This window comes from Chinchilla lanigera, unplaced genomic scaffold (genome assembly GCF_000276665.1).
Source record: "Chinchilla lanigera isolate Chin_1 unplaced genomic scaffold, ChiLan1.0 scaffold00027, whole genome shotgun sequence".
Classification (NCBI taxonomy): Eukaryota; Metazoa; Chordata; class Mammalia; order Rodentia; family Chinchillidae; genus Chinchilla; species Chinchilla lanigera.
In genome coordinates, this window is record NW_004955428.1 from 19,836,175 (window position 1) to 19,852,716 (window position 16,542).

Genomic DNA, 16,542 nt, shown 5'->3' on the forward strand with positions numbered 1-16,542 from the left:
CGTATATATATATAAACAAACAAGTTTTATGAAATTATTTTGATAACTTTGAAAGTTATCAATGAATTAGTTAAATAAAGACTTCTACTAATTATTAGTACATTGACAGGAATTAATTAATATAACATATTTTTAATAGAATCTTAAAATTAGGAAATTTAATTGGACTCAGCTATCAGAGGGAGCACACGGTGTATCTAGTACAGGCAACTGATTTGTGAGTGTTGGAGGTACTCTGGGCCACGTTCCCTCCATGGACAGAAGAAGGTCACAGTCTTGCTGCCCTGCACTGCCCATGCTATCTCTGCCCACCTGTGTGGGGACCCAGGGATGTGGGGCAGGTGTAGCGTCCAGGATTGGAGCCAGGAAGAGTGAAGGCACGGGCCTGCTCTGCTGAGTCACACTTTTCTTACACATAGACTTCCTTTGTTCGTAGGTGAGCGTCCCTACCAATGTCCTTACTGTGAGAAAGGATTCAGTAAAAATGATGGACTCAAGATGCACATTCGTACACACACCAGGGTAAGATTTAATTTACCTCATTAACATTGCTCCTAAAAACTGTACTTATTTTTAAAGAAACATATTTGATTTTATGTAAGATGAAGTGGTGCATTGGAAATTATATGTTCTAGGGGTCATTTGAAGATAAAATTTTAGAAGGGAAATGAATGTTAAACAATCCCAACAGTGTCTTGATTCTTTGAATTGCAAATCGATTTTCACATGCTTAAGGAACAGTGCATGCAGCTCGCCCTATGTCCAGACGCTGGCCTAGCTCACTGTTGGGGTTTAGGGCACAATTAGACGTGAACTTGCCGCATGGAAATTTTATGCTGTTTTAAATACCTACTCATGATTTTGCTGTCTGCTCTTTGCTTTCTCATCCACATATTTCCCTTTTCATTTTGGCTTTCTAAGAGCGCTTATGGGCTACACATACTTGATACATTTTTCCACATTTTAAGACATGAGCTTGATCCCCTGAAGGGCAATTCTAATTTAGCCTTCTCTTGGATTTCACTTTTTACTTTAGCTATAAAATAAAAACTTTAGAGAAAACACATAATAATAATATCCTTCTTGGTACAATAGTAGTTTAGCCTTCTAGTTCAGCCCTGGAGTGCTCAGAACATACCCTCGGGGCCCTGTTAAGAAAGTATTCATGTTCTGGTGGCGGTGAAGAGAGGAAGCAGTTCTACAGTGGTTTCCCACTCTGCTCTAGGATAGCACATTCATATTACATTGTTGCTAGAAATTAGAGCACTTACTAAATATAAAAGTAATTCATAAACTATAAATGCCTAAACAAACATTACCACTTTTCATAGTATGACTTAAATTACAATGTTCAAAATCTGTATTTCACGATGTTTTATGAAGGAGGTTTAAGGTCATTTTAGATTGGTTTAGACATTCTTTTCCATGTGTAGCTTCCATAAAAGTGTCAATAATCTGTTTGTTTAAAAGGTTCCATCATAGAGGCAAAGAGGTTTTGGTTCTTCCTCATGGAAATTAGCGATATTAATCAAAACGTTCCCATTACACTGATTTACTTGATTGCTAAAGATATGACTATATCATAGAAGAGGCTGTGTCACTCATTAATAAGAAAAGTGTCTTGATTTTGTCAAGAAGTTTTAATATTTCTAATTCAATTAGTATACTTTTTAATATAAACTTATTAATGAGAATAATTCATACACTTAAAATAAGTGCAAATAAACAGAAAGACTACAAATTTCATGCCAGGTAAGACTTCTCGATAATAGTTTCAGGGCTTTTACATTTTTAATTCATTTAAGCTTCATAAAACTATGACAAAGTTAGCATTATGATCCACTTTTTAAAAATGGATAGCTGAGGCACAAATAAGTAAGTGGCAGAGCAATAATGACCAGAGAGACCACCTCTTTTCCCACTACATGTTTTCTCACTTCTTTTTTGCTTTTTATCAATTATTTCTCATTTCATTGGTTTTGATATGTTTCACAGTATATTTCTTTCTTCTGGTTTTTTTTTTTTTTTTTTTTTTGGTACCAGGAATCAAACTCAGGGCCTTGTGCTTACCAGGCAGGCGCTGTGCCACTGAGCTACATCCCCAGCACTTTCCCAGAATATTTCTAAACTAAGGAAATTATGACTCGGTGTTTAACAGTCCATGTTCTTGACTAGTGTTGTGCAAGGGCCCTGACACTGTATCCTAAGATCGAGCGGCAAGTGGTACCTCTCTGTTTTCGTAAGAAAGCAAATCACAGCCTTTGGCCTGGGGAACCCCAGGGAACTCACAGGGGAGAAGCACTCAGGATTTTAGAGAGGAGCTCCCACGATTAGTAGAGAACACTGTCAAAGTATAGGATGAGTAAATGTAAATTTGGGCTTTACTGTAGACTTTAAGTTTTCCTTTTTATACATTGTATCACATTTTATCCCAGACAGCTTTTTATTCGTGCATATTTACAGTACATAATGTTTACATTCCTTCTCAGGAGCTGATGCCTGTACATCTCACTTTTTTTTTTTTTTTTTTTTTTTTGAGGCAGGGTCTCTCTGTGTAGTTCAGGCTGGGTTTTAACTCCCTCTGTAGCCCAGGTTGGCCTTGAACTCATGGTGATCCTCCTGCCTCAGCCCCTGGAGTGCTGGGATTACAGGCCCACACCACCATGCCTGGCTATATAACACATTTGAATTGCTTTTTTCATTCACTTTCCCATCCCTCTCTACCCCTTCCTTCATCTCTTGATGCTCTTCCCATTTGAGAAAGGTCTGTGTCCCTACTTCTTCTTGTCTTTTATTTAGCTTTTCATTTATAATTTGGGTTTTTCATAGAAGAGAATCCATGTGATATTTAAGCTTGCATGTCTGATTTACTTCTTTTAACATTATGGTCCTAAGGAAGATCCATTTTCCTGCAAATGACTCTTGAGTTTATCTTTCCTCACGGCAGAGTTGTGATCCACTGTGTGTGAATACCACATTTTCTTCGTGCATTCACCTGTCGATGGGCATGCAGGCTGCTTCCAAAGTGTAGCTCTTAATAATTGTACTTCTACAAATATGGGCATGGAGGTACCTCTTGACATCCTGTTTTGTAGGGAGTTAAATACAGATTATTCTTCGCAAATAGATCCAAATTTTCAAAATTATATTGAAGTTATCATCTAGTACAGTGATGGCAAACCTATGGCATGCATATTGTGTTTTTCTTTCAAAATAAAAGATGTTAATATAGAGTTGTGTTTTCTTTCTAAACTAAAACCTCAGTATTGAGATTTAATTACAGCATTGGCACTTTGTGATAAATAAGTGTATTCTGAGTTGCAGTTTGGCACTGGGTCTCTAAAAGTTTTGCTATCAGTGATGTAACATAATCAAAGCATTGTCAAGACTCAAAAGCTTTTTAAAAAATTCTAGAAAAACAGTCTCTGTGAGGTAATATTTTTCTAGTATTATTTGCCTTTAGTAAGTTTAAGGCAAAAAAGATTGCTATATTTGGGCCATAACACATTTAAGTTTTACTTTTGTATATACACTACATTTAGTATTCAGATAGCTGTACTGGCCAGATTTCATTCTGTTTCAAAGGCTTTTAACTCCATTTTAGTGGAAACTGCATAATTCAGTAAGTGACATCTATAGGACGCTTAGGTGACACTCCTCCAAATGCTCTGCCGTGTCTGTTACCTGCAGTTAGATTTTGGAAAATTCTTGATCATTTTCTCCCAAAGTATTTCTTTGGTTCTGACTTTCTTGTCTTCACCATTTGGGACACCAGTAGCACGCATTAGACTGTTGGCCATTGTTCCAGAGTGCTTGGTTGCTCCACTCCTTTTGTCTTATTTGCTTTGTGTTTTGAATTTTAAGTGGTCTTTGTAACTTTGTATTTCTCATATCTATGACATATTTTCAGTTTCACTCATTCTTTTCTCTGTTGTGCCCAGTTTGCCTGTTGAAAGTGTTCATCTTTGATAATGTTTTCTTTTTTATTTCTAGCACTTTCCTGTGGGTTTTAAAAATGATTTTCATAGTTCTGCTGTAATTGCCCACATCTTCATGAATGTGATATGAGTTTTTTACTAGATTCTTTGACATCTTAATTATAGTCATTTTAAATTCTATGGTATTTTTACCTCCTGGCCACCTGTGGATCTCATTGATTGACTATTGCATCTCTTGATGATGGGTGGAGAAAGGCTTTGCTTTATATGTATCATATAATGTCTGTTATTTCATGTAAAAGCATAGTACAGAATGAGGTAGTTCCTATTTATGCTCAAGAATAGTTTATCTCTTCCTCTGACAGATCATTAACGTGAAGCATTGAACCAGCTTGACAGGTTTTTTGGTCACTGAGGTTATAACAAGCTTTCAGCTCCTGTAGTGGTGAGCCTGGTCTGAGAGCTCAGAGGCCCTCCAAATCCACCTGCAGCATCAGGTAGTTCTGCCTTCGGTTAAAGCAGGGTGAGACCCTGGTCACACCAGGTGCCTCTGACCTCAAAGGAGGTAGAAGCCATTGATTCACATGTGAGAAGGGTCTGTGGCCTGTGGACTTTTGTGAATTTCTCTGGTGGTACTGGTCCCCACCCTGTCCTTTTGCGGGGACACAAGCAGATGGGTTCCTTTTACTACTCTTCTGTACGTCAAATCTTGCCAGTGCCCCTGTGGGGGCTCTGCGAGAGGTCCTGGCTGCCCTTACTCTTTCTTATGAGCACTTGTGACAGCCCATGGTAATGGGATAAGTGAGTGGCTATTCCAGATTCCCAGGGTTCTAATCCAAACAGCCACTCTAGCCCACAATGGACACTTAGGGGTTCTTCAGAATGTCCCTTGTTTCCATCCTGTATGTTTCTGTGCTGCGTGCTTTCCTCCACCTGACAAGGATGAAACACTTTTGTATTGTTGTGTGGCTGTCTTCTGATCTTAGCCGACAAAATATTTCATGATGTTGGGTTCCACAGTAATGAGTAGAAATTATCCAGCTTTTTGTTCTTGACAGGGTCCAGGTGATATCCATTCTGTCATCCCACCTTTAAGGTGGAGTTTTTTATTCTTAACTGTCTAGAGTTCCTTGGGATAACTTCTTCCAGTTTCATGCTCCAAATTAACTTCCTGCTTGGGCACTGATGCAGAAGGTCTCCCACTCTCTGTCCAGTTGATCTCTCCTTTCAGTCAGGAAAGTAACCTCATTTTGAGGCCTCATGTGGTCTTGGGCCATTTTGTTATGGTTTCTGTTAAAGGGTTCTGTTTCTCAGGAGCTGGAGAGGTCAAACTGGGTCATCCTCAGCAAGCTCCAAATAGTACCGCTCAGGACACTGGCATTTGGGACCATTTCTCATGTGTTTCTAGATCTCCCTCCTTTTTTCTGCTTATGGGCTTTTTTCATTACTTGGATCTTCTTTTCTTTGGTACCGGGAATCAAACTCAGGACCTTGTGCTTGCCAGGCAGGTGCTTATGCCACTGAGCTATATCCCCAGCTCTCATTACTTGGGTTGGAGGAGATAGCCTTTTGGAAGAAGTAGGTCCTATTCTGGGGAGATTTCTTTATACCTTGTGGCTTCAAATCCAGACTTTTAAAAACAGTTTCAAGAAATATTCCAGGCATGGTGCCAGATCCTCCCCTCCAGTATTACACAGGATTTCCCAGACAGAATAGACAGAACTAATAGGATGCATATATAGGTGTATGACAGATAATTCGTTAGAAGGATTGACTCACTTGATTACAAACTGACAGGTCCCATGGCAGGGGTGTCTGCAGGCTAGAGACCAGGATGCTGGTAATAATGGTTCAGCCCAAGTCCCAAAGCCTCAGAAGCAGCGAAGCCAAGGTTGTCATTTTCAGCCTGAGACCAAAACCTTGAGAACTTGATGTGGCAATGTAGAGTACACTGGTGGAAGCTGTGGAGTGCAAAGGCCACCAAGCCTGCTATGCAAGGACAGGAGAAGAGAGTGTATCCCATCTCCAGAAGGGAGAGGACATTGCCTTTCCTCTGGTTTCAATTTTTGCTTGGTGTGTTGTTATATTCAGGTCCCCAGCTGATCAGACGGAGCCATCCACAGTGATCACAGACCTTCTGTACTCAGTCCCCTCAGACTTACCTGCCAGTCTGCTCTGGGAACCCCTCCTTGCTACACCCTAAATGATAGTCTATAGTCTTCTAGGTATTCCTTGATCTAATCAAGTTGGCACCTAAAATTAATCCTCACATCTTATCTCTTGTATTTTGTCTCATAGGTCTGCTTGACTACTCTAGATTTTTTTTTTTTTTTTTTTTTGGTTTTTGTTTTTTTCCAGTATCAGGAATTGAACTCATGGCCTATGCTTGCCAGGCAAGCGCTGTGCCACTGAGCTAAATCCCCAACCCCTACTCTAGGTTTTATCTAAGGAAGATAAATGCTAGTTGCTTAACTCTATGGCAATGCCTCAAATGCAGTTATGTACATTATATACATAGGAAGTATGGATCACCTGGAAATTATGAAACTTGTTATTATTGTCTTAGAATGAGCCAAAGCACTCACACTTAGTGAGTTGGGTCACATGCTTGTAAATATCCATTTCGTAAACAGTAAGATCAAAAGAAGCTGCTTTTCATAACCATTTACTATAGAAAGCTTCATGTCTTGTTCAGTCACTTTTGATGTTCAACATGGAAGGCACCTGGACCAATTAGAAAGTCATTCTGGAAACTCTGCCTTTGGAACACCACTTTCACACACACACACACACATACACACACAATTAGTTTATATAAGTTTTAGAGTTCTAAGATCACAGCTGTCTTTTTAGCCTTGTTTTTAGAAAGATTAGCTCATACAAAATTAAAATGGAATTGTCAGTGGCTAAAAGCAAGAGCAAGCCTTTTATGTTGTTTTATGTTTGGTTAATTTTCTTTCATGAGACTTCCTGTCCCTAATCATTAGTTAGTTCAGAGTTTTTCAGGTTTAAAAGACTAGTGCACGTTGTACCATTCTCAGACACCATCCAATAAGACCCTGGGTCTCGGAGATAAACTAGTGTGGATTGCTCAGAATTTCTAGGCATCAGGCATTGCTAGATTTTTGCAGCGTCTTGAGGTTGTATATTGATGTACAACTTCACAACTTTCGAACAAAAACCTGACCAAAGCATCACGTTGATGAATGATGTGGGTGCAGTGTAAGCATAATGTTGAAGGAAATGTCCATTGTATATGGGTGAAGAGGTTAGGGAAGAAGGAGTGAGAGGTGAAAGGAGAGGAAAAGACAAGAAAAATTCCTCCTACTACAAGAGCATTGAGCAGGGTATCTCCAACCCTGGAAGAGAGCACAGATGGGAAGTTTCAAAGGGTAAGAATCAGTTTGGAATTCCCAGGAACACACTGCGAGGCATGTGTGAAAAGCTTAGAAGACAAGAACAGAAATCAAGTTCCTTGAGTGAACTACAGGGAGGGCAAGTTGCCTCTGTTGATACTTGTATTAGTCACTTTTCTGTCACTGGGATAGAATACCTTATGCATACAATTTAAAGGAGGAGTTTAATTTGGCTGATGTTTTCAGGGGATGCAGTCCATGGCTACAGGCTCCAAGACAGAAGGATGATGGTCAAAGAGCATGGAGGAGCAAAGGTGCTTCCTTGATGACATTTGGGCAGCACTATAGGAAACAGTGGCTAGGAGGCAGTGGCCAGCACCCAGATAGTAAGGTCACTCCTGCAGGACCCACACAGACACAGATTAGTGTGCTGTACTAAACCCTTTGATGAATCTGAAGTCAATCAAGCTGACACAGTTAAGGTTAACTGTCATGATACTTGAGAGATAGAGTGGTATTGAGTTGAGTTTTGAGGAATATGGAGGAGAATACGTCAAGCAGGCGTGACCACATAAATAAAGCAAGAGAGGTAACTATACACGCAGTTAGTGTGGCCTGTCCACTGTGAGCAAGTCTGAGGGTGCATGCTGAAGTACGACCTGAGTTGAGACAAGCTGGGAGAGAGGAGTCAGCAAGAACCCTGAAAGCATGCTTTTGAGTTTGGTGTTAAGTAGAGAGGAATAACATAATCAGCTTTACCTCCTAGAAAGTTACTCTGAAATCATTTTCCACAGGAGGCTGCCATGGAAACCTGGTTAGAAGGTACTTTGGAGCAGGTCAGTTACAACAAGGATCCTGTGGAGCACATGGGAGGGCAGAGAGGGAGAGGGAAGACAGACAAACAGACATCTTTGAGATAGGTGTCAACAAGGTTTGTACATACATTGAATACAGGTGATGAAGAAAAGTGGGGAATTACAGATGAATCTGTGGAGCCTAAAAGGGGAATGCATGGGTCATGACTATGTCCCACATAGGGAAAGGAAGAGCAGCTAGGAGGTTTAAGGTGATAGGGAGGAGAGAGGCCATACTGGGTTGATACCTGTATAGAGTAAGTACTTGAGCAGTGTACTCAGCTATTTGTTCTTACATTTAGAGACAATAAAGGGATTAAAGGCAAACTGGATAACTTCTTTTAAAAGTTCACTATGACTTCTAAAAAAATTAATTTTCTTAATTTTTCTAAACTTCATTATTTTTGTAATCTTCATCAGCTTCTATATTAGGAGACAAGAGGATATGGCTTATTGCCACTATTTGAAAATATCTTTAGTTTGCTTTTGTAATTAGTAAATCTTTTATTGTTTTTAGGACCCGTACATTTCTTGGGAAATTTTACATGTCTGGCTAGTGAATCCTGTAAGATGAATGACTTTAAACTTCCATTGTATTTTACTTGGCTCAGAATATATACTTGCATGAAATCGAGCATTCTTGTTCTATCACAAGCTGCTTTTTCTCTGTAAAAGGGAAAAATCAGACCATTTGAAAAATAACTTCTCTTTTAGGGACTGACAGCATTATTTCTCAGGTTTCTTTTACTTCTTTGTGAAAATTCTTTTGATGGTCATCAATCCATTTGGCAGTCACCTCTGTTCTTACTGTCTTTGTAACTTGTGCTCATGAGCTGGAAATGACCAGCAAAAGAAGTTTCAAATTCCCTAGTTAGGGTCCTTAACTAGTCCCTACTTAGGTTTTCAGCCTGCCAAACGATGCTCCTAAAATCAAGTTTCTGGTACAGGAATTCTACAGTGTAATGACTGCTTCTCTGGGTATTCTTATTCTTTGAGAGTAAGAGATGAAAATTTAAAATAAATTGAATTTGTTTTCTCAGTAAATTTATGGACTACATTTATTATCCATGGGAAAAGAGACAAAAGTCTTAGGGAGGAATTAAATTCTATTTCATTATATTTAGGGCTATAAGAGTAGGGTTATGTTGATGTGAAGGACTAAACAGACCCTAGATATCAAATGTGATTTTTCTGTAGGTACTTAGGTTCTCACTCATTTTATTTAGTTTTTGAGGGGCAGTGGAAGCTAATACTACTTGTCTAAAGTAGGGGGTGCATTAGTTGGATTAATAGTCCGATAAGGTAGTTTCGAGGTGTGCCATACATTTCTTCCCTCTTTTTATCTACATGCTGCTTTTTCATGAGTGGAATCTTAGTTCTTGTCACCGGAACCCAAGATGTCCAGGAGGGACTTGCCTGATAAGCAGAAAGCAAGGAAGAGTAACATTCTGGATATTCAGAGGCTAGATCAATGAGGAGCCTTACAATTTGTGCCGTGTCTCTGGAGACCAAGCATTAAGTCACCAGGACCTTAAGTAACAAGGAGAGGCCAGACAAGCACACCACACAGCAGCCACTGTGAACTGCCAGCCACTCGAGCGTGCCTTCATGACTATCTAGGCTGGTTGAGCCTTTGACTGGCTTCAGCTGCAGCATCCACTGCAACTTTACAAAAGACTGTGAGGAAGAAACATTAGGAATCCAGTTAGCCCATCAAACCATGAGAAATAGTATGTAAAAAAAGTAATCACATAGTAAAACAATAATAATATGATGCTGTGTTAAATTCTATAATTGGAGCAAGTACTAAGTACTGCACAGTGCTGAGTAGATACAATTGTGTTTATATAGTCTGTCCGTATTGTAAAGTGACTGAACTTGGAAATGAGCACCTTGTCAGTGTGAGCACTTGAGTCACAATATCACCATTTACCAATGGGAGATATATTTTACTGTGGAAAAAATAACCTTCTTAGACATTGCTTTAAAGAATAGCACAGTTACCTAGAAAAACATACATTATTCTGAAAAAAAATTGAGAAACACCGTGTAGCTTTTAAGTCTGTTATTATATTTACATATTATGTAAGCCATAGATCAAAGTCTGATGGCACATTTCCATAAATGAAATTTTAAAAATTTCCTTGACTTGACTAATACATCAAATATATATAAATATATGGAGAATATTATATTTCATAGTGTAATGTCTCACCATGCGTGATACAGCAATGCACGCAAACCGAGTTTTCTTTCTTTTAATTGTTGTGAGCTTGTGCTGGCCCCCTCGCTGGCCCGTGCAGATCACTGGGTGGAGCCTGAGCAATTGTTCAAGCTCCGGCCTTGATATTCCTGCTTACTGTTCTCTTTCAACAACATCATTCAGATGAATATAAATGAAAGTGATGTAGTAAGGAATTGGAATAAAAGCCATCTCATTTGTAAAACAGAAATTAGATTATTTGCAAACTATTGTTTTATTAATGAAAAACCACTAGCACTGTGGCAAAGCTTTGCGATAGTTATGGATCAATAGACTGTCCCTTTTAGGTCCCGGATACATCATAATTCCTTTATCCTGCAAATGCCTTTTAAAGCCTACTGTATGTCAGGACCGTGCTAGGTACTAGGTGTGCATGATTGGATATATATACAAGATGCCTGTGAATTTCAGATAATTTCATGTGGATGGATCAGGGTGTCTATAGGAAACATAGTTGACTCCGGAGAGAGACTTTTGGAATAAATAGAAGACAGATAGTGAAAGGTCTTTGAATGGTGAAAGAACATGTTGGGGCTGTTGAGAAGCCCTTGAAGGAGTTTGGCCTTTTTTCGGTCCTGCTAAGTGCTTTGTAGCTAATGACCAGCCAGTACAGCTTCACAGATCATGAAGTAGATTGGCTCTAAAATGGCTCAGATCTCTTTGTTCTCTGTTCATCCTCAGAGCTCAGTGATCCCTCAGCCTGATGATAATTTTGGATTGTCCTGCCCATATGGTTCTGGGAAGACATGAGGGAATGATTCAGGAAAGTGCTCCCAGGCAGAACATCTTTAGAGAAAATAGTAGAGCCTTTTCCGGTGGCCTTTTCTTAGTGTCCATGTGGTCTCTTTTCTTTCCCCTACTGCATCAGAGCCAGTAATAAACCACCTGTGCCTACACTCACAGGGTTCTGTCTCACATTCACCCTCCAGATCTGACCAATGAAGTCTCAGAAGTTCAAGTCAGTGACTTGTTTTTATCCCAGTAGGGTGCGGTAGCACAAAGGTGCACATATCATTGGTGCCTTTCCTTCCATCTGTCACAGAACTCTCAGGGGCTGTTACCACAGCTGGAATCAACACAGTGTCTTAACTGAGGTATTAGTATAGCTTATGACCTCATTGTCACTTAAGCATATAAGTAAAAAACATTTCATCTGAAGAAATTATTTGTGGAATATTTAGTGAACTGCTGTTTTTGAATAATAGGAATAAAATCAGATTCCTGTGTTGTAAGTTGGAAATGCTTATGATGGCACATGGTCTTTCCTGATTATCTCACATAATTTCTTAAAAATTAAAAGCAAATGAGTGGATTTTTTTAGGTTACTCTGTGAGTTTCTATTTAATTTTGCTTGACAATGACTTCAAACAGTTGTTGCATATATAGAGAACTCCTGATTAAAGCAACTTTCTATGTCTAATGTGGGATGTTTCCAATTGTAAATTTTTAAGATTTGGAAGAGCATACATTGAATCTCAGTTGGCCAGCTAAATTTTATTGAGTCAGCTTCCATGTCATGTGCTGTGCATTGAAGAAATAGGAAAAAGTTGCGGCCTTTCTAGTGTGGTGAGGGGGAGACAACACAGAGCAGGATGGGGACCATGGTGGGAGCAACCCAGCGGTGCAGGGAGGACCCCTGCCTCTGAGTGGCAGAAGAGTTGAGGTCAGGAAAGGTGTCAGGAGAAACAGGAGACTTTACTTTGCAGGTATTGAAGGAAAATAGTGGAGTAGCTGTAGTCTCCAAAAGGAAACAAAGAAGGAGCAACTGAAGAGGTTGAAGGAGAACCAGAAAAAGGAGGTGGCCCTAAAGCCAAGGGAAGGACGTGTTCTGATATCTCTGCGCAAAACCACATGCTGTCTTTCCATGGTGGAGGATTATGACATCTCACTGGGGACAGCGTTCTAAGAAAGACAGTTTCCGCTGTGCTGGTCTTATCTACTCCGTGAGTGAGCATGCCAGTGCTTTTAAGATCGACTTTGATCATGTGGCTAAGTTACTGCGCAAGCAAAATAAACCAGCCCTGCAGAGCTGCCTCCCTACCTGCAGGGTGGAGTCCCATGGCCAAGCCTGACCATGCCACTTGCCGCCGTCCACTGCTGTGCCCTTCTTGAGCCACTGGTGCACCCTGGGCTTTGGCTGGTCCAACCATATGTTTTCCCCAAGGTGACCACATTTTCCTGAGTCCACCGTTTTTCCTGAGGGTAAATTATTTTTTTAAAAAAATCACATTTTCAAAGCTTTCACTTTCCCCATACCATTTTTCTAAGGAGATCTTAGTTCTCCTTAAAGTTCCTGGTCAGCCATCGCTTTTTATGCAGGCTTCCCTGCTACTTTGGGTATAATAACTATACTTTGGATACTGACACAGTAACTATATTATTGAGGGCAGTTTTCCCACTTTTATAGCATTGTTTTCACTTTGTCTTTTCTTACCTTATACTTTATTAAGTTATTCTTTAATATAATTGTGTCACATGATTGTATACTTACTGCTACTAGCGTTTATATACCTTCTTGATAAAACAGGTGACTTCCTAAATAGATCTTCATTCATGTTGAAAGGACAAATTCAAACTTGGTTTTGGGTACCAGGAGTTGTCCACATTTCCATGGGGTAGGGAGATGAGTACAAACTTTTTCAGAGAAAACAGAGCCTGTGAGGTAGGAACACTGGGACTGGGAAGATACAGCAGCTCACTGAGGCCCAGGGCAGAGGGGCAGTTAGGCAGTGCTGTTGCCTGAGTGGTGTGGATGAGGATGTGAGGTTGTGCTATGTGGCTTGGTGAGAAATCCGTGTGGGATAGCACAGAGTGTGTGTTGAGCGAATTGGAGTCTAAGGTGGGCTATGAGGCGATTTTGGCAAGACAGTGAGGTACATTCTGAACTGAGACAGGAAGACAGGATTGGTTCTGAAGGCAGAAATAAGTCCACATAAGCTTCTATTGGTTTCTCAGTAATGGAATAAAGTTATAAGGTCAGGAGTAATCCTAAGAGTTCCCTACTTATTAGAAGTACAAGACTATGATATAAAGACAGATGTTCACTCCCAGCAACTGAGTTTTTAAGTTTTATTTTATATCACTGTTTTATACTAGATAAATAACCTTGCTTGCATGGCCCTGCTAATAAAATTGGAACTCAATTGCTAAGGCTGTAATTACTGTTATTACTACTATAAGAATAAAATAGAGGGCATGTGTTAGCTTTGTTTCTTTGTGGCACTGTGGCAGAATACCAGAAATAAACGGCATTTACTTATTAAGGAGGAAAATTTCACTTTAGCTTCTTGTTTCAGAGGTTTCAGTCATCACTCCTTGGCTCCGTCTCTCTGGGCCTTTGCTGAGGCAGAACAGGACAGTGGGGAGTATGTGGTGGAGGCAGACTGCTCGCCTCATGGCAGTCAGGAAGCAAAAGGGTGGGGAGGGCTGGGTCTGAACAGACCCTTCAAAGGCATGGCCCTGGTAACCTAACCAATCCCCTCCTCGTTCTGTCACCACCCGGTTGTGCCACAGGCTGGAGACAGTCTTCATAACATGCGCTTGGGCAGCGTATAAGATCCAAACTAGAAGAGGACACTACATTTCTAAGATTTCTTTGTAATTTGTGACTTACTTTTAGTACAGTCTGGAGTCATTGAATATCATGATTAAAAAGCATGTATGAGGACAGTTGATCTAACCTTTTCATTAAAAAAGAGAGAATTTAAGTGCATATGTTAATAACTTGGTGTAACTAGTTATACTAGAAAACTTCCTCTCTGTGAGTTCTTCTATGACATTATTTTGCTTCAAATCCATTTGTACATAAAATAAAGAGAAATTGAAATTGCTTAAGTTATGCAGTATATTTTCCTATTTTTGAGTTGTTTTACTATCTTAAATTTTAGTGTTATTTTATATAAAATTATTATCTTTTAAAAATCTCATTTTTGATAGAACCTTTTAAAAATATCTCATAGTGAATTGACTTCCTATATAATTTTGCAACTTTGCTACCTTAAGGCCAAGGCTATCTCCAGACCAATGTATTTCAAGCAGTACATCTGTTTTAAAATGTTATTAGGAACACAGACTTTACATGAAGGTTAAAAACGTATATTTTTAGTACTATTGGGACTTGTCCTTTTTTCATAAAGACTGGAGAACTTGTAATTAGATCTTTATGAATGTATACGTGATGAAGCTTCTAAAAATATATATAAATTAAATCGTATGGTCACTTATTATTAGATGTAAGCTAGTGCATTTTAGAATTAATTGCTATTTATTGACCATTGATATAGAGATAACTACTCATGTTTTAATCTAATCAAGAAATCTTAATATTCATATGAACTGTGTAAATATATTCAGCCTTTAGAAAACAGAAGTAAGATCAGGTAAATTTTACCTTTTTATGTTCAGCTACTAGTCTTCAGACCATCTCCGTGTGCTCACCAAGCCTGGAGCTCACCCCGAACTCCTACCCTTACGTAGTGTTTACTATCAATTTCAGTATGCTGTTGGACACAGTATGAGTATAGTCAGTTCCTTGGTATCTTAGCCTTTGCAACCATTACAATTTCAGCCACTCTCTCACAAAAATTGTACTATTAATAGGGTCAACAGCCTTAGTGTCCATTGTTAGTCATAGAGACCTGTCCACAGTGCTTTAATCAGAAAGGTATTTATTCAGAAGAGCACAGAAGTAGGCAGTGCAGCCCTAGATTGGCAGTTCCACGACATCCTCAAGGCCCCCCATGACATCCTCAAGGGCCCCCTTTGTTTTTGTTTTTGGCTTGTGTACTCATTTGTAGACATGGCTTCTGTTGTCGAGGTTCCACTGTAACTCAGGAGGTGTGTTGGTAAATCCAGCCATCACATCCCCATTCTAGGCAACAGGAAGAAGCAGGGGAAAGGAGTCTGGAGCTGATGACACTCCCTGTCTGCAAGTCCCACTTGACAACTCCCGCTTGTCTGTCATTGGTTGGGAGGATACTGTATGACCATGCATAGGTATAAGTCATTCTGGAATTACCATCTTTTCTTAAATACATTACCGTAATACATAAAATTAGCTTCTCTTGCTAAAGAAAGGGGCATAAATATAAGGCAATTATTTCTCCAGTATTATCTATCAGCCAAATTTATAACCATCTCTTTCTGGACTTGTGTTGGTTTTATTCTTTTTTCAACTGGAATGTTTTCTCTTTTACTGCCTGTTTTCCTATCTACGATATTTCTTTAAAAAGACCTTTGCTCAGCTACATCACCTTCCCCATCATTTTCCAACCATCTCGCTCCACGTCTGGCCCAGGGAGCCCCTTCGCGGTAATCATTGCGCGGTGTCCACTGTACAGCACAGACCTTCATCAGCGTCACTTTCTCTCTCAAATTACATGACCCTTGAGGAAATGTCTTGCTGTGTGGTGGAGCTCCAGGGCCTACTTGACTGCCCTGCACACCATAGGAACTCATTAGGTATCTCTTCAACTGCCTACGAAGCGTCAAAACCCATATTCAGGTGTACGTCACAGAGCTGTGAGTCAGTGCCCAGCTGTCTGTTGGTTTCCCATAGTTGCAGCCAGGGCAACTCCAGAGGCTACACTGTTTGGCCAGAACTGTCTGTGTAGGGCCCTAGGCAGTGCAGTGTCAGAGAGCAACTTCATCTCCTTGCTTTGAGCACCTTCAATTGTAATAATTAATGTGATTGTTTCCAGGATGTCTCCTGAATTCCTTTGTGAAACTGGTACATCGGAAAGAATATATGTGGAGACTTTACAGATTTAGCTAAAAAACTCTATAAATATTTAGCATTTAGGCTGATTGCTGCTTCACCCCCATATATTATCTTTAGACTTTAATAATACACTCCAGGATTAAAAGGAAAGTACATGCTGTCTGAAATCTATAAAGAGAATTTCTCTTTGTTTTTATGAAGGCAATATACAATTAATTTTTTTTAAAGAAATGGGGCCACTATCTTTAGAAAAGTAATACATCTTATCCTACATTTTTTTTTCAAAAGCAGAATTTCATGGTCACCTTATAGTCTACTCAGAGTTAACTATAAAAAATATCATAAGAATCTTGAAACAAAGAACTGTTTATATGAACATTCCATGAATGGATTTCAAGAACACTACTACACT

At 39.5% G+C, this 16,542-nt stretch overlaps 1 protein-coding gene across 1 annotated transcript in view; it reads left to right on the forward strand.

The window, feature by feature from the left end:
- Prdm5 (PR domain containing 5) overlaps nt 1-16,542 on the forward strand; it is a 196,996-nt gene that overhangs the window by 151,454 nt on the left and 29,000 nt on the right. Inside the window, exon 15 of the mRNA XM_013515254.1 lies at nt 437-522. Within this exon, the coding sequence (XP_013370708.1) occupies nt 437-522 (86 nt within the window). The remainder of the gene's footprint in view (nt 1-436; nt 523-16,542) is intronic.